The sequence below is a fragment of the Coenobita brevimanus genome, chromosome 105, assembly GCF_032717465.1.
Source record: "Coenobita brevimanus isolate Jiangsu-jjx chromosome 105, ASM3271746v2, whole genome shotgun sequence".
NCBI lineage: Eukaryota > Metazoa > Arthropoda > Malacostraca > Decapoda > Coenobitidae > Coenobita > Coenobita brevimanus.
Genome location: NC_137058.1, coordinates 8,410,690 through 8,431,716, shown reverse-complemented (window position 1 = coordinate 8,431,716; position 21,027 = coordinate 8,410,690). Strand labels below are relative to the sequence as shown.

Sequence of the window (21,027 nt, the reverse complement as noted above, 5' to 3'; positions counted from 1 at the left end):
CAGCTCCAAAGTGCCACAGACGACGTTTCTTTGAAGGGACTGCAGGCCGTACCGGAGCAATAGGACAGGTTAATGACAACTACAGTATTTGAGTGTTGTCCTGGAAATAGACACCCTCCCCTATAACACACCAAATATTGGCACATTTCATGCTAAAACTTAATTATTGGTGAATATTTTTGTCTAGAATTGCCTAATCGGCATCCCTCAGACCAACACTGACAAGTGTGTCTTAGTGCATCATCGGTTCCTCTTCAAACTAACACCATTCTGACTCGTTTTGAGCCATCGTATATGAAGTCTAAGAACTGTTTATAAATCAACCTAAACACAAAATTTAAGTTTAAAATATTATCAAAATCTGTAAAAAAAAAAAATAAAAACCCATTGTTAAACCAGGGTTTGGCCATCATTAGGGAGGGAATGGTAGTATTTCTACCCCCACTGCTAAACCAGAGTATTGCATCTTGGGGTATCTTATCTCTGGGTATACCTGTACATGACATTACTGTGATTCACAGTTTCACACAACAGTGTTGATATTAAACAAAGAGAAACAGGCTTTTCAAACAGCACGGGAATGTGTTTAACTAATGTCCGCAGTGCCCTCTATCAGGTTGGAGCTTTTCAGTAGCACCCCATTGCTAATATTTGTGTAAGCCTGAATGCTGTGTGGTCCTAAATATTTCTGGTGTACATTGCTACTGGCATCTAGCTCTCTGGCTGTGAAGTTCTTTGTTTTCTTTAATATGTGTCTGTTCTGAAATGAAAAGAATTATGTTGTGGCCAAATGAAAAGAACCGTCTGTGTAGTAAAGATAAGTTTTTATACTCGATGCACCTAGGTGTAAGGTGACTAATGCCAGCATAACGGGATAGTAGTATGTCTGCTTGTTCTTTGTATGAGGAAATGTGCTGAGTGTTGGCAGCATGGGTCTTGGAGGCACTTCTTTGTGATTAAAAATACCGTACTGTTAGGTGCTTTGTAGAGCCGAGAGGGATCTGTACAGTGACTGAGTTTTGTTACAATGGCCTTCCTGTTTTCTGTTTTCCTAGCTCTGATTTTGTTAATAATTTTGCTGTGTACTTGTTGGAGGCTTGTGATATTGTCATGTGTGTGGGAAAGGGAGCTACGTCCGAGTATGTCGCACTGTGTTATGGGGCAAACAATCTCTGGTGTAAAATTTATGTTGTGGCGTCTTCTGTTACCTCATGGAATGTGGTGGTTGTCTGCACTAAATACGATATCTTATATTTCTTTGTGTGTCTGTCAATGTTAGTGAAGAATGTGTTGTTTAATAATCCGAACTGTTGTTCCATTTCTTTGGTGTATTTTGCCCTGTCTGCTTTCTAGTAGTTTGCATTTCTCTGGTTTTAAGTACATTCATAAGGAAGTGATCTGAGGAGAGTTCAAGAGCTGTTTACCAGATGGCGGTCATCATCATCATCATCATCTGGACCTCCTTTCCCACTCTAGGGCAGGGTGAGGTGTAGCAATGTCCAAACAGCCTAAATTTGCCCAATTCAATGGGCCACACTTCTGTTCACTCATCATTCAAGCACACGGAATCCTGGCTCCATCAGAGAGGCCAAAAAATTTCATCACGTTCTGTACATGGCAGTAAGTGAATGAAATTTTCTGGAGGTATGAAGAATAAGGTAAAAAATACATCATCACAATGGAAGAGTTAACCCGTTTAATGCTCTCTACAGCCTGGGCTGGTCCAAGTGCGACAGCTCAATACAGCCCTGGCTGCCTGGGCACATTTCGAATATAGTGCCACGGTGACCAAGGCCGACGCATGCAAGCATGTTGGAGCCTTCAAAACCAAAACCGAAAATGAAAACCATACATTTCAATAGGGTATCAGACACTTCGATGTTCTTCCACGGCTTAACCAAGGTAAATATTGAGCTAATATTTCGTTACTATATACTTTGGCATGTATTCTCTCAATTCCTAAGACAAAATTTGGCCTTTGGGAAATTTCAGTTTTACCCCTATGTCTGAGCACCACAGACACCTCCAAAAAACCACCATGAGCAGTTAACAGGTTAACCTGCAACATCCAGAGAATACTGAACAAATATTTCACTCATCTACTTTAACATGACCTAAAATTGGTATCTCTTCATCTTAAAGAATGATGTGAAACTAAAACAAGATACTGATCATGAAGAAGTGTTATGTGAAGAATGCAGGGCTAAAACATTGCCATATGCCACTGAACTATGAGATAAAGGTTGCAAATGGACAAATATTTCAGCTAAAGTAATGCTGGTGGAATTATAGAGCATTCTCTCTCCCACCTCCAACTGAACCCGAGGGTCTGCATGGGAGTGTCACCCTATCTTCGGGGAGTATCTTTTTACACACATAAACTACACACTGTTGTACTTAAACAAATGACAGGAAATAACATGGCTATTATAAATTATAATTCAACCAATTTAATTTGGGAGATTTCTCAACACTACGCAACTCAAGTCCCACAGTTCAATGGCAAATTAAGAGCTCTATATCCTTTGCACACCATTGTTTAGTGACTAGTACCATATCTAAGTGTTAATTTCTTGACAAGTTCAGCACTCAAGACAAAGATGGTAATTAGTCCAAGCTAAAGTGGACAGAAAGATGAGTAATGTACAGTACATCTTACCATGCCTGATGCTATAAGGTACTCAAGGTACTGGATAAGCTCCAGAGCATCACTGAAGGATATTCTATGAAGGTCATTTATTAGCTGGTCATCTGTGAAAGGCTTCTGCAAAATTCCGTTGATAAAATGTGCTCTCTCAGTGATGAATGGGCAACTTGCCTCTGCAATAAAAGAAAAATGAATGTACTCGCTGTTAAAACCTTTGACATGTTCAGTTAAGAAAATTTAGAAAGTTAACAGGCAGTTTCACATAATACCATTCTAAGTGTAGCTACTGGCATAATGTTTGGCAACTCTACCCATGACATCCACATTTCTCACCTTCCACATCCAACTGTCATCCTCCATCCTGTCAACATGCCAAAACCATCTGAATCTGCCCTTCCTTAATATAAACAGCAATACGCTCCAGTCCCATTCTTCCTCTTAACTCTTCAATTGCAATCCCAGCTTCCCCAGGCCTCACAATAAAGGATGCACTACACATCCATCTAATCTATCTATCTATTGCCAGACGCCTCAATCCCGTTTGGGGTGGCCACAAAGAAATCGCCTCCACGTCGCCCTGTCCCCCGCCATTTCACTCCCCTGCTCCCAACTCACACCCCCCTCTCTCATATACCTCTCCACCCCATCTCTCCATCTCATCCTCGGCCTCCCCCTCCCTCTTTCCCCCTCCACCTCACTCACATACACTCTCTTCGTCAGTCTTTCACCCTCCATCCTCTCCACATGGCCAAACCACCTCAGTGTGTTCCTCATAACGCTTCCTATCACATCCACATCAACACCACAACGCTCCTTTATATCCTCATTCGTCAGCCTGTCTCTCCATGTGACTCCACAGGCTCCTCTTAAATAACTCATTTCCACGGCTCTCACTCTTGACTTGTGTCCTTCCAACAACGTCCACGCTTCACTTCCGTACGTTAGAGTTGGTATCACAATACTGTACTGTCATGTAGTAACTTTTTCACTTCCATGCTCACTTCCCTGTTTCTTATCACTGCTTTCAAAGAACCAGCAACCTTTCTTCCCTGCTGTACCCTTTCAAGCACTTCACCCTCCAAACCTCCATCCTTACTCATCACACTACCCAAGTACTTAAATGTACTCACATTTTCCAATTCCTCACCATCCAACCTCGCTGTACATTCACTGACTTCACCTCTCTCAAAGACCATCACTTTACTCTTCCCTACATTCACCTTTAGATTCCGTTTCCTACACACTCTCTCAAACTCATCCACCAAGCCTTGCAGCTCCCCTTCGTCTTCACTCAACAACACAGTATCATCTGCAAACAACAATACAGGGAGTTTCCAAACACTATCCTCTCTCACCAGGGCCACTCCAACATCCACTACCCTACCTTGTACCTCTTTTATTACCCCATCCATGTACAGATTGAACAACCATGGAGACATGACACATCCCTGTTTCAACCCAACTTTCAAAGAGAAAAATTCACTTAGTTCACCATCCACACGCACGGCAGCCTTCGCACCATCGTACATACTCTTCACAGCATTCAACAACTTCCCATCTATTCCATATATTCTTAACAATTTCCACAATCCTAGTCTATCCACCCTGTCATATGCTTTCTCCAAATCCATGAAAGCCGCATACAACTTCTTTCCCTTCTCTAGAAACTTTTCCACTAAAGATCTAAGAATGAATATCTGATCTACACAACCTCTTCCCTTCCTAAAGCCTCCCTGTTCTTCTCCAACTAATTTCTCTGTTCTTTCTCTAACTCTGTCAATAAGTATCCTACCATACACTTTTCCTATTATACTAAGAAGACAAATGCCCCTATGATTACCACACACTTCTTTTTCCCCTTTTCCTTTGTACAAGGGAATAATTATACCTGACTTCCAATCCTCCGGGACTCTACCTTCCTCCCAGGCCAATCTGCACATCTTCCACATCCATTCTACTACTAACTCTCCCCATGCTTCAACATTTCACCACACACTCCATCAATTCCAGGGGCTTTCCCTGATTTAACTTTCTTCATTGCTTCCACAACTTCTATCCTACTGATTTCTTCCTGTCTTCTCACCTCCCTCCTTCTCCCAGCCATTCCCCAGCCACTTATACTTGCATTACTTCCATCCTCCACGTTCAACAATTCCTTAAAGTGTTCTCTCCATCTGCTCACTTTTTCTCCCTTCTCCACTAGTAATCTACCATTTTTATCTTTCACTCCCCTGGTAACTTCACTTCCACCCTGTCTTACTCTTTTCACCTCTTTCCAGAAAATTTTCTTACAGTCCCTCCACTTTACACTCAAATTCCTTCCAAATTCCTCATCCACTCTCTTCTTACTCTCTCTTACTAATCTTTTCACCTCTCTCTTCCTTTCTACATATAACTCTCTCTTCCACCTCTCAACTTCTTCCACGTCCTTATTTCTCATCCATTCATTGTATGCTTTCTTCTTTTGTGCCACAGCCCGTTTCACCCCTTCAGTCCACCACGCTGTTCCTTGCACCCCCCTCCGTCTTCTCTTCCTTCCACACACCACATCACATGCTGCACATATTTCTTCTGTAAATATTCTACACACACCTTCCACGTCCCCCATCTGCTCCAACTCATATTTGCCCAATCGTTCCTCCACTTTTCTCTTATACTCTGCCTTTTTCTCATCCTCTTGTAACCTTTCCACTCTCCTTGCAACTACTCCTTCCTCTCGTCTTTCCCTTCTTCTATTCCTCCATCTTACTTGAACTTTAACTCTGGCCACCACCAAGTAGTGGTCAGAAAGTCCATGCCCCCAACCTCTATAAACTCTTGCATCCAATATACATCTTCGCATCCTTTCATCCACACACACATAATCAATCATTGCCTTCCTTTCACTCAATTCACCACCCACCCTTCGCATCACTCGCCATGTATACCTGTGGATCATTTTATGCCTGAAGAGGGTATTGGCTATCACCAACCCCCTCCCAGCACAAATGTCCACTAACGTACTCCCATTCTCATCTATCTCAGCAGGCACACCCCACTCACCAACTATTCCATCCACCTTCACATTCCCAACTTTACCATTCATATCACCAATCAAAAACACTCTATCATTCCTTCCAAACTTTTCCATGCATACTTCTACATTTGTCCAGAACTCTTCTCTCACTCTTCTAGCACGATCTTGCGTTGGCGCATACACACACACAATCGCCCACATTTGTATTCCAACTTTCAACTTTACCCATACAATCCTTGATCCAACTGATCCATACTGTCTTATGCTCCTCTTCCATCTTTTACTCACAACTATACACACTCCTTCCTTTGCCCTCTCATTCCCACCTACTCCTGCACATATACCCCATCCGTACTCCCATTCTCTCACACTTTCTCCTCTCCATTTTGTTTCAGTTATTCCACATACATCCACTTTCGCATCCTCAAGCACCTGGACAATCTCTCTCTCTCTTTCACCTCATCATTTGCTCCTCTTACATTCCACGTTCCAATTGCAATGTCCTTTGTCCGGTCCTTGGTCGTCAACGTTTGGTCAGTCCTTGTCCGAGGCTTATTGTTTGTTTTTTTAGTTAGTTGTTTTCCGGGGAGGGGCACTAACCCTCCGCCAACCCTTTTAGTCGCCTTTTACGACAAGCAGGGATACTGGGGGAGTATTCTTGACAGACATACAAATATTGTTCCTGAGGGCTCTGTACTGTTCATTAACACTTCTCTCAACAGCTCTCTGTTCAGCAACTACTCTACTCATCTCATTATAGAAGGAATCCCTTACTGCTTGTTTTTCAACTTCCACATTCTCCTCCTAGGTGCACATGTCCTCTTCTTCACCACCTGCTCCTTAAGGATTACATCACATGTCAGTAATTTGTGTTGCTGCATTCCCTATAACATTCCTCACCAACCTCCTATCAGCCTTCCTGGCTATGAAATAGTCAATATTGTGGTTATGGCTATGTATGTGGGTGCTCACACCCAGGTAAGAGTGAATGGAGATTTGAGTGATGAGTTTTCCGTGAATGTTGGTGTGCATCAGGGGTCAGTCTTGAGTCCCATGTTGTTTATCATGGTACTTGAAGCCCTTTCACATGACTTTGGAAACTGACTCCCGTGGGAGTTGTTATATGCTGATGATTTGGTGTTGATTGCAGAGAACGAAAGGGAGGCAGAGGAAAGGTTTAGGAAGTGGAGAGATGGTATGGGGCACAAGGGTTTAAGGGTAAATGCAGATAAAACAAAAGTGATGATATCTAAGGTTGGTGGTGGTACTGTCAAAGACGAGGGAGAGTGACCATGTGCAGTTTGCCACAAAAGCGTGGGAAGTAATTCCATCTTGTGCGGTGTTTGTGATAAATGGGTGCATAAGAGATGTAGTGGTATCAGAGCTAGACTGCCAGATAATGCTGATTTTATGTGTACGGCGTGTCGGGGTGAGCAGGTGGAGATTGTCAGACGTGAAAGGATTGAACTTGCTGGTGAGTCCCTTGAGTGTGTGGAAGAGTTTTGTTATTTGGGAGACATGTTGTGTGCTGGAGGTGGCTAGGGTGAGAAGTGGTTGGAAGAAGTTCAGGGAGCTCTTGCCTCTCCTGACATTGAGAGGACTCTCCCTACGTGCTAAGGGGTCTTTGTATGCAGCATATGTTAGGAGTTTAATGAAACAGGGATGTGTCATGTCTCCATGGTTGTTCAATCTGTACATGGATGGGGTAATAAAAGAGGTACAAGGTAGGGTAGTGGATGTTGGAGTGGCCCTGGTGAGAGAGGATAGAGTTTGGAAACTCCCTGTACTGTTGTTTGCAGATGATACTGTGTTGTTGAGTGAAGACGAAGGGGAGCTGCAAGGCTTGGTGGATGAGTTTGAGAAAGTGTGTAAGAAACGGAATCTAAAGGTGAATGTAGGGAAGAGTAAAGTGATGGTCTTTGAGAGGGGTGAAGTTAGTGAATGTACAGCGAGGTTGGATGGTGAGGAATTGGAAAATGTGAGTACGCTTAAGTACTTGGGTAGTGTGATGAGTAAGGATGGAGGTTTGGAGGGTGAAGTGCTTGAAAGGGTACAGCAGGGAAGAAAGGTTGCTGGTTCTTTGAAAGCAGTGATAAGAAACAGGGAAGTGAGCATGGAAGTGAAAAAGTTACTACATGACAGTATGTGATACCAACTCTAACGTATGGAAGTGAAGCTTGGACATTGTTGGAAGGACACAAGTCAAGAGTGACAGCAGTGGAAATGAGTTATTTAAGAGGAGCCTGTGGAGTCACGTGGAGAGACAGGCTGACGAATGAGGATATAAAGGAGCGTTGTGGTGTTGATGTGGATGTGATAGGAAGCGTTATGAGGAACACACTGAGGTGGTTTAGCCATGTGGAGAGGATGGAGGGTGAAAGACTGACGAAGAGAGTGTATGTGAGTGAGGTGGAGGGGGGAAGAGGGAGGGAGAGGCCGAGGATGAGATGGAGGGATGGGGTAGAGAGGTATATGAGAGAGGGAGGTGTGAGTTGGGAGCAGGGCAGTGAAATGGCGGGGGACAGGGCGACTTGGAGGTGATTTGTTTGTGGCCACCCCAAACGAGATTGAGGCGTCTGGCAATAGATAGATAGATAGACAGTAATGCTGTATGGTAGTGAGACCCGGGCAGTGAAGGAGGAAGATATTCGCCGGCTCAGACGTAAAGAAATGACAATGAATAGGTGGATGTGCGGTGCGTCCCTGCGTCCAAGGCCTGGAGGGGCTGGGTTTACGATGGAAGAGTTGAGAGGTAGGATGGGACTGGAGTGTATTGGTGTTGTGATGAGGAGAGGTAGATTGAGATGGTTTGGGCATGTGGAGAGGATGGGGGATGGAAATTGGGTGGGGAAGGTGAGAAGTGTTAATACTGGGGGTGGGGTTATGAGGGGTAGACCGAGAAAGACATGGGACGAGGTCGTTAAGTGTGACCTCAGGGTTAAGGGACTGAACAGGGAGGCTGCAATGGATCGTGCAGTGTTGAGAGCTGCCATTAGGTGACCAAGGCTGACAAATGCAAGCATGTTGGAGCCTTTAAAAACGAAAACGAAACAAAAACGATTATCATATCTCTCAGAATCACATGTAATCAACTTACTCTCCCTTTTCCTAAAATGAGTGTTGCACACAATCATGTTCATTGCCTCCCCAAATTCGAGTACCCTTTTCCTTTCCACATTCCTCATACCATAGTGCTATTAACAACATCCTCAAGAAGTCTGTTCCACATGAAGCAGATCTTGTATGTGAAAAATTTTTCACACATGCTGGTGTTAAATCTTTTCAATTCCAGCTTCCAACCACAAATGAGTGTTGGGTTTGTCTTAAGGCTAAATAATTTTCTATGGTCAAGATTATGAATCTATCTATCTATCTATCTATTGCCAGACGCCTCAATCCCGTTTGGGGTGGCCACAAACAAATCGCCTCCAAGTCGCCCTGTCCCCCGCCATTTCACTGCCCTGCTCCCAACTCACACCCCCCTCTCTCATATACCTCTCCACCCCATCCCTCCATCTCATCCTCGGCCTCCCCCTCCCTCTTCCCCCCTCCACCTCACTCACATACACTCTCTTCGTCAGTCTTTCACCCTCCATCCTCTCCACATGGCCAAACCACCTCAGTGTGTTCCTCATAACACTTCATATCACATCCACATCCACACCACAACGCTCCTTTACATCCTCATTCGTCAGCCTGTCTCTCCACGTGACTCCACAGGCTCCTCTTAAATAACTCATTTCCACTGCTCTCACTCTTGACTTGTGTCCTTCCAACAATGTCCAAGCTTCACTTCCGTACGTTAGAGTCGGTATCACAATACTGTCATGTAGTAACTTTTTCACTTTCATGCTCACTTCCCTGCTTCTTATCACTGCTTTCAAGGAACCAGCAACCCTTCTTCCCTGCTGCACCCTTTCAAGCACTTCACCCTCCAAACCTCCATCCTTACTCATCACACTACCCAAATACTTAAACGTACTCACATTTTCCAATTCCTCACCATCCAACCTCGCTGTACATTCACTAACTTCACCTCTCTCAAAGACCATCACTTTACACTTCCCTACATTCACCTTTAGGTTCCGTTTCTTACACACTCTCTCAAACTCATCCACCAAGCCTTGCAGCTCCCCTTCGTCTTCACTCAACAACACAGTATCATCTGCAAACAACAGTACAGGGAGTTTCCAAACACTATCCTCTCTCACCAGGGCCACTCCAACATCCACTACCCTACCTTGTACCTCTTTTATTACCCCATCCATGTACAGATTGAACAACCATGGAGACATGACACATCCCTGTTTCAAACCAACTTTCAAAGAGAAAAATTCACTTAGTTCACCATCCACACGCACTGCAGCCTTCGTGTGGATGGTGAACTAAGTGAATTTTTCTCTTTGAAAGTTGGTTTAAAACAGGGATGTGTCATGTGAATCCCATTTAGAAATGACACACTTCAATGAGATGACCTCACAGTCCATGAGCTCCTAATTAAAAGTTACACAGCTCTCAGGCAATCCTTATAACTCAGTCTCCTGATGGCTGGGATAAGTTTTGTAACACTAGCTTCAACTCTTTCAAGTCTATCTATCTATCTATTGCCAGATGCCATAATCCCGTAAGGGGTGGCCATTTGACTCTGAGTTATTAAAACAAATAACTCAGAGTCAACCTAGGTTTTACTAGGTGTAGATGACCAGAACTGCACAATGTACTCCAGAAGTGCCCATAATAACCAGCAGATTGCGCAATTACCTTTTTTATCCCACCCCATGGTGTGCAGAAAAAAAAAAAAAAGTTTTGTTTCTTATAAACTTCAAGATAAATATCCAGGGCATCACCTAGTGGGGGGAAAAAAAAAATCTCTCTCTCCATCTTTGCGAAGTGCCATGCACAAGTTTGTGTACGGGTGGAGGTGCCTACTGTGACGGGAACTTTTGTATGAAATTTTTGAACTCAGCACAGCCTGAGCTGTGGCTTGCAATGCAGCGCTTCCCAGTCTGAGCTGTGGCTTGCAATCCATGGGTGAAGAAGTTATAGAGTGTAAGAACAATCTCTTTATTCCCATAACAAAATTGCCTCTGGATGTACTCTAGCATTTTCAGGGCCTTTTTCTTGACTTGAATGCACTGTTTGGAAAACTTTAGGTCACTACTGATCAATACATCTGTCTTTTTCCAAGTCAGTCATCTTCAAAATTCTCTCATATAATGAATAGCAGGAGCAGGGAGTTGTATGGCTAATATGCATCAATTTGCATTTCTCTAAAGGCCATGTTCCTAGACCTTCGTCGCTGTCATCGTCTTCATATTGTTACCACAGCCATCAGCTGTAATGGTGTTCATTGTCATAGTTTTCCTAGTCATGCTTGGGAAGCCTTCCAAAGCCATAGTCAGAACGATTGTATATGTGCTAGCAACCAATGTGATTCTTGCATTAGTTCAGACCCAGATTCAGATTCTGATGTTTGTTTACCATTTTATAGATGTACAGATAAGAGCATTCAAACATAAAAAGTATGTGTGAAGATCATATAATTATATAATAAAAGCTATTTATATAAATGAGATATATAATATGTTAGTTCGTATGCTACTTGACGTAAACAAACCCTAGCTGATTGGGATGACCAGCAAGGACAGAGCTCTTCCTCTCTGACAGAGCCAGTATAGACCTTTGCTTAATCTAATAAAGGAGATAGAGGCCAATTACAACTTAGATTAATATAATACAGTATATAACTTTACACATTTCATACATATGAAACATCTATTGCACAGTGTACCCTCAAATAACCACCTACCATATCCTTACCTACCTCCCTGAGCTTAAAATATGTAAAGACTAGCCACACCACCTATTTCCACATGGCAGGTTAGGTTACATTTATTTTGGTTTAGTCTGACAATAATGGAAAAGTAAGAAGAAAGCTGGACACACTAATGAGCAACGTATGGCTTATGATATTTATAGATGGTATTTTTTTAAAATTCCACATTCACCACAGCCATGCTACAATGGTATTTAACCGCCAAACACCAGGCTATTTTCAATGCAGTCATCACCTCACTATGGGTAATTTCCCAGAAACCACTGAAAACTGCTTGCTTTCATACCTTAAGATCTCAGAAAGTAAAGCACTTAGGGAAACAAATTAACGACCATTTTACTCACCAACTCTTCCTGTTGCAAATGAAAGAATCCCCAGGTCTCAAGGTCATTGCACTGATGAGTAATGATGTGAGGAACAGAACTAATTTTCACTGCCAGAGCAGGACGTGTTCATGCATCTGCCTGTGGCATGGACTATGACTCTGCTCTCGTGATAACTTCTCTACTAGTAGATAAACTAGACACTGTTGCATCCAAGGCATGCCTTATGGTTCTATCACTGAGCCCTTTTCAAGTATCTTTGGAAAAAGACTTGGCATGGGGGGGGGGGGATGATGCAATTGGCTACAAGTGGCCCAGACAGAATCAGACATATAGGAACCAGAAGACATTGTTGTACACCTGGCAAAAGCACGGGACAGACTAACTCTCGCCTGTGTGCTATGAAGGGGCTCCCCCCCTACCCTTTGGTGGCAAGATGAAATGGCGGTCGGTTCAAACAGCGGTGGGAAGACACTTGTGTGTATACTGTAGACGTCACCCGGAGGCCCCATAGCTGCCACATTGCGAAGTGTACAGATGTTACCCTCCAAATGGGGGTTAAACACCATACAGGCTAATTTGAACCGAATTAAACATAACCAAACTTATCCTAGCCTGTCTCTTCCAAGGAGGTTATCAGATGCCCAAATTAAATGACTGATAAAGATTAATATTATTTTTTTTTAATGCAAGGAAGAAGGAAGCAAAGGCCAGGAGTCTGCAAAACGTCCCTTCCAAGAAAAAAACAAAAACAATACACAATACTGTACAAGAGAGTGACAAATTTAAGATCCGTTCATTTCAAGATGCCTGCACGCACTGCGTTTGAAAGACTGGACATCATAGGAAATACAAAATATAGACAGGGGGAGACAGTTCTAGAGTTGACCTGTTGTATAAATGAAGGCCTGGGAATGACAGTTAACTCCTGCATTAGAGAGCTGGACAGAAATGAAATGAGAGTTTGTTGCTAAATGGATGCTACAATCCCGTTGCAGAGGCTGAAGGATGCAAGCAGACAGTTCAGAGGAGCATTGACCATTGAAACAGCAATAGAAAAGAGATAAAGATTCAACAGGGTGGCAAAGAGACAGAGGTTGAAGGGAGCCAGTAAGACGAGGAGAGTTAATGAGACAAAAAGCCTTTGACTTCACCTTGTTGAGAAGAGCTGTATTAGGGAAGCCTCCCCACACATGAGTTGTACTCTACACTGGGGTGAATAAAACACATGTATAAACAACTATGCAGGAGTAAAGAAGTTACAGAGTAGGCTTTGCACACCTAATCTCTTGGAAGCAGATTTTACAAGAGATGAACTATGATCTTTCCGATGAACCGTACTACGATCTTTCCAAGATAAATCCCAAGAGAATGAAGCCCCAAATATGTTTAATCCCTAAAAGACGGGCATCGTAATGTTTCGACATACGCTCAGGACAAGCACAATTGGTGGGTGCGATATGGTGGGGGATTTGTGGGGGGAGAGGTGTGGAGGGGTGTGGGGTTTATGGGGTGGTGCAGGGATGGGGACTGAGTGCTTGGGGGAGGTGCAGGGTAAGGGTGTGGGGGTAGGATGGGAGTGGGGGGTGATGGCTGGGGGGGTGATGGCTGGGGGGGTGATGGCTGGGGGGGTGAAGTGGGAGGTTGGGAGGGGGGGTGCAGGGGAAAAGAGTGGGGGTGGTGGTGGGGATTGGAGGGGTGGGGTTGTTTGGGGGTGTGGGGGGTTTGGGGGGGTGGGGGTTTTGAGGTTATGGGGTGGGGGTGGAGGAGGGTAGGGGGTTGGGGGTGGTGGGGGGCTAGGGGGAGGGCAGTAGAGGGTGGGGGATACGGAGTGGTGGGTGGACGGGGGATGGTGGTGGATGGTGGGGGGAGTGGGGGGTGGTGGGGAAGCGGTTGGGGGATTGGGGATTGTGGGGGGCATGGGGGATGGGGGTGGGGATGGGGAGAGTAGGGATGGTGGGTGGGTGGGGGTTAGGGGTGGTAGGGGACTGTGGAGGGTTTTGGGGGGATGGTGGAGGGAGCTGGGGGGCAGTGGGGATTTGGGGATGGGGTTGTGGGGGGTGGTGGGGGGAGGGCAAGGAGTCAGGGTGGGGGGGAGGATGGAGATGGGTGGCAGATGGTGTTTGGGTGTGATGTTAGGGGGGTGGGGTGGGTTTGGGGAGGTGGGGGGGCATTACTGCATATGCAGACACCTGTCTTTTAGGTCGTAGTTCCCTTGGACTGCATATGCGGACACCTGTCTTTTCGGGGTTAAGGATGATGTAGGATTGCGCTGGATATTATTAAACATTAGTTGGTACTCCAGCGGAAGATTCTGTCAGGCTGATTGGTGTATTTTTCTTTTCTTTTTTATGCTATGAAGAAGGAACCAAAGGCCAGGAGCCCACAAACTGTTACTTTCAAGAAAAAAACAAAGTACAAGACAGACCCAAATTCAAGATCCAATCATTTTGAGATGCCTGGACACACTGTGTTTGAAAAACTAGAGATCATAGCAAGCAAAATATTAGACAGAGGGAGACAGTTCCAGAGTTGACCTGTTGCATAAATGAAGGACTGGGAGTAATGGTTAACTCTTGCATTAAAGAGTTGGACAGAAAAGGGATGACAGTTTGTTGCTAGACGGATGCTACACGCCTGTCGTAGAGGTGGAGGGATGCAAGCAGACAGTTCAGAGGAGCAGTGACCACTGAAGTAGCAATAGAAAAGAGATAAAGATGGAACAGTGCAGCAAAGAGACAGAGGTTGAAGGAAGCCAGGAAGAGGAGGAGAGTTGAGACAAAAAGCCTTTGACTCCACCCCAATGAGAAGAGCTTTATGTGGGGAGCCTCCCCACACATGACAGTTGTACTCTACACAGAGGCGAATTAATCCCGTGTATAAAGTCAACAACTGTGCAGGAGTAAAGAAGGAACGGAATTGGCTTAGCACACCTAATCTCTTGGAAGCAGATTGTACAAGAGATGTAATATGATCCTCCAAGATAAGTCCCGAGTGAATGAAACCCCAAGCATGTTCAAGGATAATGCAGGATTAAGCTGGATATTATTAAACATTAGTGGGTATGCCTGTGGAAGATTTTGTCAGGTTGCTAGGTGTAAAAAGTGAGTCTTTGATGCATTAAAAACAACAAGATTATTATCACCCCAGTCAGAGATACGAGCCAAGCCAGACATTAGGTGTGCCACAGCCTCATCCTTTGTTTGTTGAAGTAACTAATTAGATGGATGTTGTGGGAACTGAATGGAAAGGTGAAGGGTGGAGTCATCAGCATACGGGTGGATAGGGTTAGATGTACAGCTCAGAAAGTCGTTGATGAATAAAAGGAAGAGAGTTGGCGATGGAACAGAGCCTTGAGGAACACCACAGTTGATAGATCTACAAGAAGAATGATGGCCATCTACAACAGCTGCTATAGAATGACCAGAAAGGAAGCTATAGATGAAGGCACAGACAGGATAGAAACCATAAGAGGAGAGTTTGTTTACAATAAACAAAAATTTTTTTTTTTTTTTTTTACTATTCCCCTACGTAAAGTTACACATGGCGCCACACAAAGACGGAGAGAGAATTATTATTTTTTATCAGATGATGCCCTGGATGTTTATTTTCAAGTTTATATTAAACAAAAACTAAAAAAAAAAAATCTTCACTTTTCATACACCACAGGGTGAGATAGAAAAAGGTAATTGTGCAATCCACGGGTTAAAGATTTAAGCCGTAAGCCTTTGAGATGTCAAATGCAATGGCAAAGCTTTCGCCAAAGTCCTGAAAGGAGGATGACCACAAGTCTGAAAATATAAGACAATTGCCAGTGGAGCATCCTTGATGGAACCCATACTGACAATCAAAATGAAGGTTGTGAGATGAAAGATGTTTAAAATTTTCCTGTTAAGAATACACTCAAAAACTTTTGAGACACAGGATGTTTAAGCAATTGGGCAATAAAGAGAGAACCTGTATTTTTTACACAGGAAAAATCATCAGAGAAATTACCAATATGCCGGGAATCGAACCCGGGACTCTCAGGTGAGAGCCAGGCAGCATACCACTACGCCACGACCAGGTAAAAGTTAACTCACGTTGTCACAATCTTGTAACCAACGTCCCTCCGCCCCCCACTGTGGGCCTGAAGAGGATGAGTTAACCCCCTGGCACTCGGGCAAGTAGATGCTTTTAATCTATCCCAAACACTTACGGCAAGTCAGAATGAAGAGAGAACCTGTATTTTTTACACAGGAAAAATCATCAGAGAAATTACCAATAAGTGTTTGGGATAGATTAAAAGCATCTACTTGCCCGAGTGCCAGGGGGTTAACTCATCCTCTTCAGGCCCACAGTGGGGGGCGGAGGGACGTTGGTTACAAGATTGTGACAACGTGAGTTAACTTTTACCTGGTCGTGGTGTAGTGGTATGCTGCCTGGCTCTCACCTGAGAGTCCCGGGTTCGATTCCCGGCATATTGGTAATTTCTCTGATGAATTGGGCAATAGTTAGAGGGCTGGGAATGGTCATCCTTCTTTGGGACTGGCTGAATAAGAGTAAACTTACAGCAGGAAGGAACGGTACAAGTTGATGGACAAAAGCAGAAGAGTTTACCTAGGCAGGGTGTATGCACAGAAGCACAGTTCTTGAGGACAACAAGAGGAACCCCATCAGGCCAATATGCCTTGTTAGGACTGAGGTCAGTGATGGCAGAAAATACATAAGCTGAAGAAATTTTAATGTCAGCCATGAGGAAGTCGGAGGTGGGAAGTGATGGAGGAACAGCACCGAATTCGTCTAAGGTGGAACTGGAGGAGAAAGTCTGAGCGGAGAGATCTGCTTTATCAGTAGTATCAATAGCTACAGAGCCATCAGAGTAGAAAAGAAGGAAGGATGATAAGGTAAAGTTGTTAGAAAGGTTTTTGGCAAGGTGCCAGAAGAAGCGGGAAGAATTTGAGTTGGAGAGTTGAGAGCATTGAGTATGGATGAAAATATTTTTAGAAGAGCGAAGAACAGAATTAGCATGACTTCGGGCAGGAACATTATAAAAAAGATGTGATTCAGGGGAGGGTTGGCTCTGGTACCTTTTATAGGCCCTCTCCTTGTTGTGGACAGCATTAGAACAAGCGTGATTAAACCAAGGCTTTTTGCATTTGTCAAAGGATATGAGAAAGGATTGTATGCTTCCATGCATGGCTAATCTTTACCTAAAGGTATATCTATCTATTGCCAGATGCCTTAATCCCGTTAGGGGTGGCTACAAACAAATCGCTTCCACATCACCCTGTCCCCCGCCATTTCACTGCCTGCTCCCAGCTCAAACCCCCCTCTCTCATATACCTCTCCACTCCATCCCTCCATCTCATCCTTGGCCTCTCCTTCCCTCTCCCCCTCTCCACCTCACTCACATACATTCTCCTCGTCAGTCTCTTGCTCTCCATCCTCTCCACATGGCCACATTACCTAAAGGTAATACTGTAGTTGAAAAAGCAGTGAAAAAAAAAAAAAAAAAATTGCGGGACTGTACGGGATAGTTTATGAAAATAATTTTGCATAAGGTGCTACATTCCTATTTCACCTTGCCCTTCATTGTGGAAGCATGCTGGTGGCTTTTTTTTTTTTATAATAATATTGTGCCATTTTACCTTATCTGAATGCAGAGATGGTACTGTACTTAATTTCAAAATTGCTTTGATAATCCTTAATTCTCCCATGAGATTAATCAGCATGGTGTTGATGTGTGTCTGGTCTCACAATTCATGAGCCCAAGTATGTCCATCCATCCATCCATCCATCATCCAATCCTACATTGCCCCATGCAGAGCATAGGAGCCCAGGGCTAGGCAAGTTGGTCCTGACATTTACGATGAGAGTGACCAGCCTCACTCATCCCTGAGTGGCATTACGTGAGCAATAAACCACAACCACCCTTTGGATATAAACCTCCAAAGGCTCAATCTGACTTGAGCACCATAATTACCCACTAAACCACCAGGTCCCCAAATTTGGTTATATGGTTACCACCCAGCATAGTAAATGACTTTCTGGTGTACAGGAAACCATTTGCCTCGTTACTCAGTGCTGAGTCACCCATAAGCAGAAGGAAGGGGAAAGAATGAAGGAAAGAAGGACAGAACAGGTCACCCGCAGGCAGAAGGACAGGGAAAGAATGATGGAATGATAGAAGAGGGAGTGTAAAGTTGCCCGTAAGCAAAAAGACTAGGAAAGAATAAAGTTCATCTAAAAAATATTTACATTCGCATAAAAATACAGTATTACAATGGCCCTCTTAAATGGTATTTTAATGTTTCTTCTGTAATATAGTACAATGTATGTAAACCGAATCTTAAGAATACTTTTTTTTCCAAATACTCGCTTTTAACTTTCATTTGTGCAGCTTTGCCTGGAAACCCCCTAGCGAAGAAATTTACCATCGTTCCAATACTATGCTACTGTATGCATATGGAACGAGTGAAGACAAACGTTCTGGAAATATGACAACACCATGACAACGACAATGACGAAGATCTAGGAATATGGCTGTAAGTTAAATGGCATTTGTCATGTCTCAAATCATTCCCCTAACCTACATAAGTCCGCCCTGGAGTTTCTCAATCCCTTCAAGACTGCTCACATCTGCCCTAAGCTTGATGTCAGCTGCAAACTTTATCACACTTAAAAAGGCCAACATTTATGTCACTGATATATATATGATGAACGGGAGTGGACTAAGAACTGACTCTTAACCCCTTGATGCCAGGCTATTTATACTACCATCATCCTCTCAGTATGGCCAATGTTCTCAAAACTGCTTGTTTTCAAACCTTAATATCTCGGAAGGAGTGGCAGTTAGGGAGACATATTAAAAACCATATTACTCACCAACTCTTATTCTTGCGAATGAAAGGCCATCCCCAGGTGTGCAGGTGGCCATGTCAATGCAGGGTGTGTTCATGCATGTGTGCATGGCCCCGAATTTGGCTTCGTTCTCAACGTGATAACTGCTCCACTACTAGATAGCCTAAACTGGATACATTGGTGTCCAAGGCACACCATGAAGAACTATCACTCAGCCCTTTCGTAGTACCCTTGGAAAGGGGCTTGGCAGTGGTGGATAAGGCAAAGGGTTCAAGCAGGGGGGGAATGGGATCAGATGAGATGTAACAGAAAAACACTGTTCAGCACCTGGCCAAGTCACAAAGAAGATTGAAGTATGCTTGCATGAGGTGCCAGGAGTCTCCCCTACCCTTTGGTGACAAAATCAAATGGTAGCCACTTCAAACTGAGGCGTGAAAACAAGTGCAGTCCCGACCGACACACAGCAGTTAGGTGTTAACCCCTTAACCGCGGGGCGTCACTTTCGTGACGCTTGGGAGCAAGGGATCATACCGTGGGGCGTCGCTTTTGTGATTCTGTGTTATTTTGAATTCACCCAGGCTTCCAAGTGGGGGCTTGTATCATCTATCAGTACTGCCAATGTCCAACACTAGTCAGCACTCCTAATCTCATCTGTACTCCCATCCATTGTTGACAATTTAGCCAATTCTCCCCGTTTTTGACTCCCCTCCCTACCCCCCCCTCCATTACCCTATCCTCTCGCCTGCCCAGCCATGCTACGCTAAGTAAATCTTCCCTGGAATTTTTCACTGATTTCATCCATTGAAATAAGCCCTATGCCCTATTCTTATACCAAATAATATATCAATCAATCAATCAATCATTTCCTGTGGCACCCTCGTGGATGCATCGGGCCTCGATGAACTCACACCACCACATCCTATCTTGTGCTAACTCCTCAAGATCTCCCCAACACTCATCTCCAGCTTCCCGTTTCATTGTCCTCACCCACGTCTCTTTTGGCCTTCCTCTACCTCTCCTACCAAGTGCCACCCACCCTGGTGTACCTCGTACTATTCCCTGTCTCCTATACACATGTCCTAGCCACTTCCATCGTGAGAACCTAACATATTCATCGACCGGCTGCACTCCCGTTATTTCTCTAATTCTACTATTTGGTATCCTTTCCCACCACTTAACTCCTAATATTCTTCTAAGTGCTTTTTTTTCAAACACCAAGAATTTATTTTCCATAGTCACTGTGCTATACCAAGACTCGTGTCCATAAATTGAGATACTCCTAACCATTACCTTATAAAGTTTGATTTTTGTATGCACAGAAAAATTGTTATTATTCCAAATATTTTTAAGCATTCCCATTGCCCGATTAGCCTTCTTTAACCTTTCCTCGAATTCAAAGTTCAAAGAACCATCCTTGGCTAAATAAGTACCTAAATATTTAAACCTATCAACTTGCTTTACAACCATACCTCCAGTTACACATTCCAGCGCATTTTCCATATTCATATTGATTATTTCAGTTTTTCCACAATTAATAACCAAACCCACCTTGCGACCTTCACTCACCAAACAGTCCAACACTCTCTGCATCTCTTCTGGCCCATCACAAATCAAAACTATATCATCTGCATAATCTAAATCCAAAAGTTTCCTGTTCTCTCCCCAAAGTATACCTGCACCGGTTTCTGTTCCAACGCGTTTCATAATGTAATCAATGACCAATATAAATATTAAAGGCGATAGAACACCACCTTGAATTACTCCGGACTTGACTTCAAACGAACCACTCAGACAACCATCAACCATCACTTTACAAAATGTGTCCTCATGCATGTTCATAATGACCCTCACAAACTCCTCTGGTATTCCATAATGTCTCATGATCTTCCCCATAGTCTCTCTCGAAACACTATCAAAAGCCTTTTCAAAATCAACAAAACAAAGACTTAACGGTACTCTCATTTCATTGACTTGCTGCATCAAATGCCTAACTATAAAGATCTGATCATTGCAACCACGTCCCTTTCTAAAACCAGCCTGTTCATCCCTCAGAATACCCTCAACCACCGGCTCCAACCTATTTAACAACACTCTACTGAAAACTTTCAAAGCTATCGGTGACAAAGAGATTCCCCTCCAATTACCACATTCACTCAGGTCTCCCTTCCATCAAGGTTTCTTTGGTTAACTTCCTGAACACCTCGCCATTGTGTTGCAGTCGCAGTAGACAGCTAACTTGCCTGATTGCCCACACCCGAAAGACCCAGCTATACTGTAGCCAGTCACGTGCCGGCATGCTTCCCAGCCATTTCACTCTCAAGGAGTTCCTCTGCCTGAGAAAGCAACCACCCCCCTGCTCCCG

The 21,027-nt window shown here is 43.9% G+C and overlaps 1 protein-coding gene across 1 annotated transcript in view; it reads right to left on the bottom strand.

Annotated features, from left to right (window-relative positions):
• Positions 1–21,027, bottom strand: part of LOC145416348 (nucleolar protein 11) — a 395,109-nt gene that overhangs the window by 82,466 nt on the left and 291,616 nt on the right. Inside the window, exon 9 of the mRNA XM_080285346.1 lies at positions 2,660–2,820. Within this exon, the coding sequence (XP_080141472.1) occupies positions 2,660–2,820 (161 nt within the window). The remainder of the gene's footprint in view (positions 1–2,659; positions 2,821–21,027) is intronic.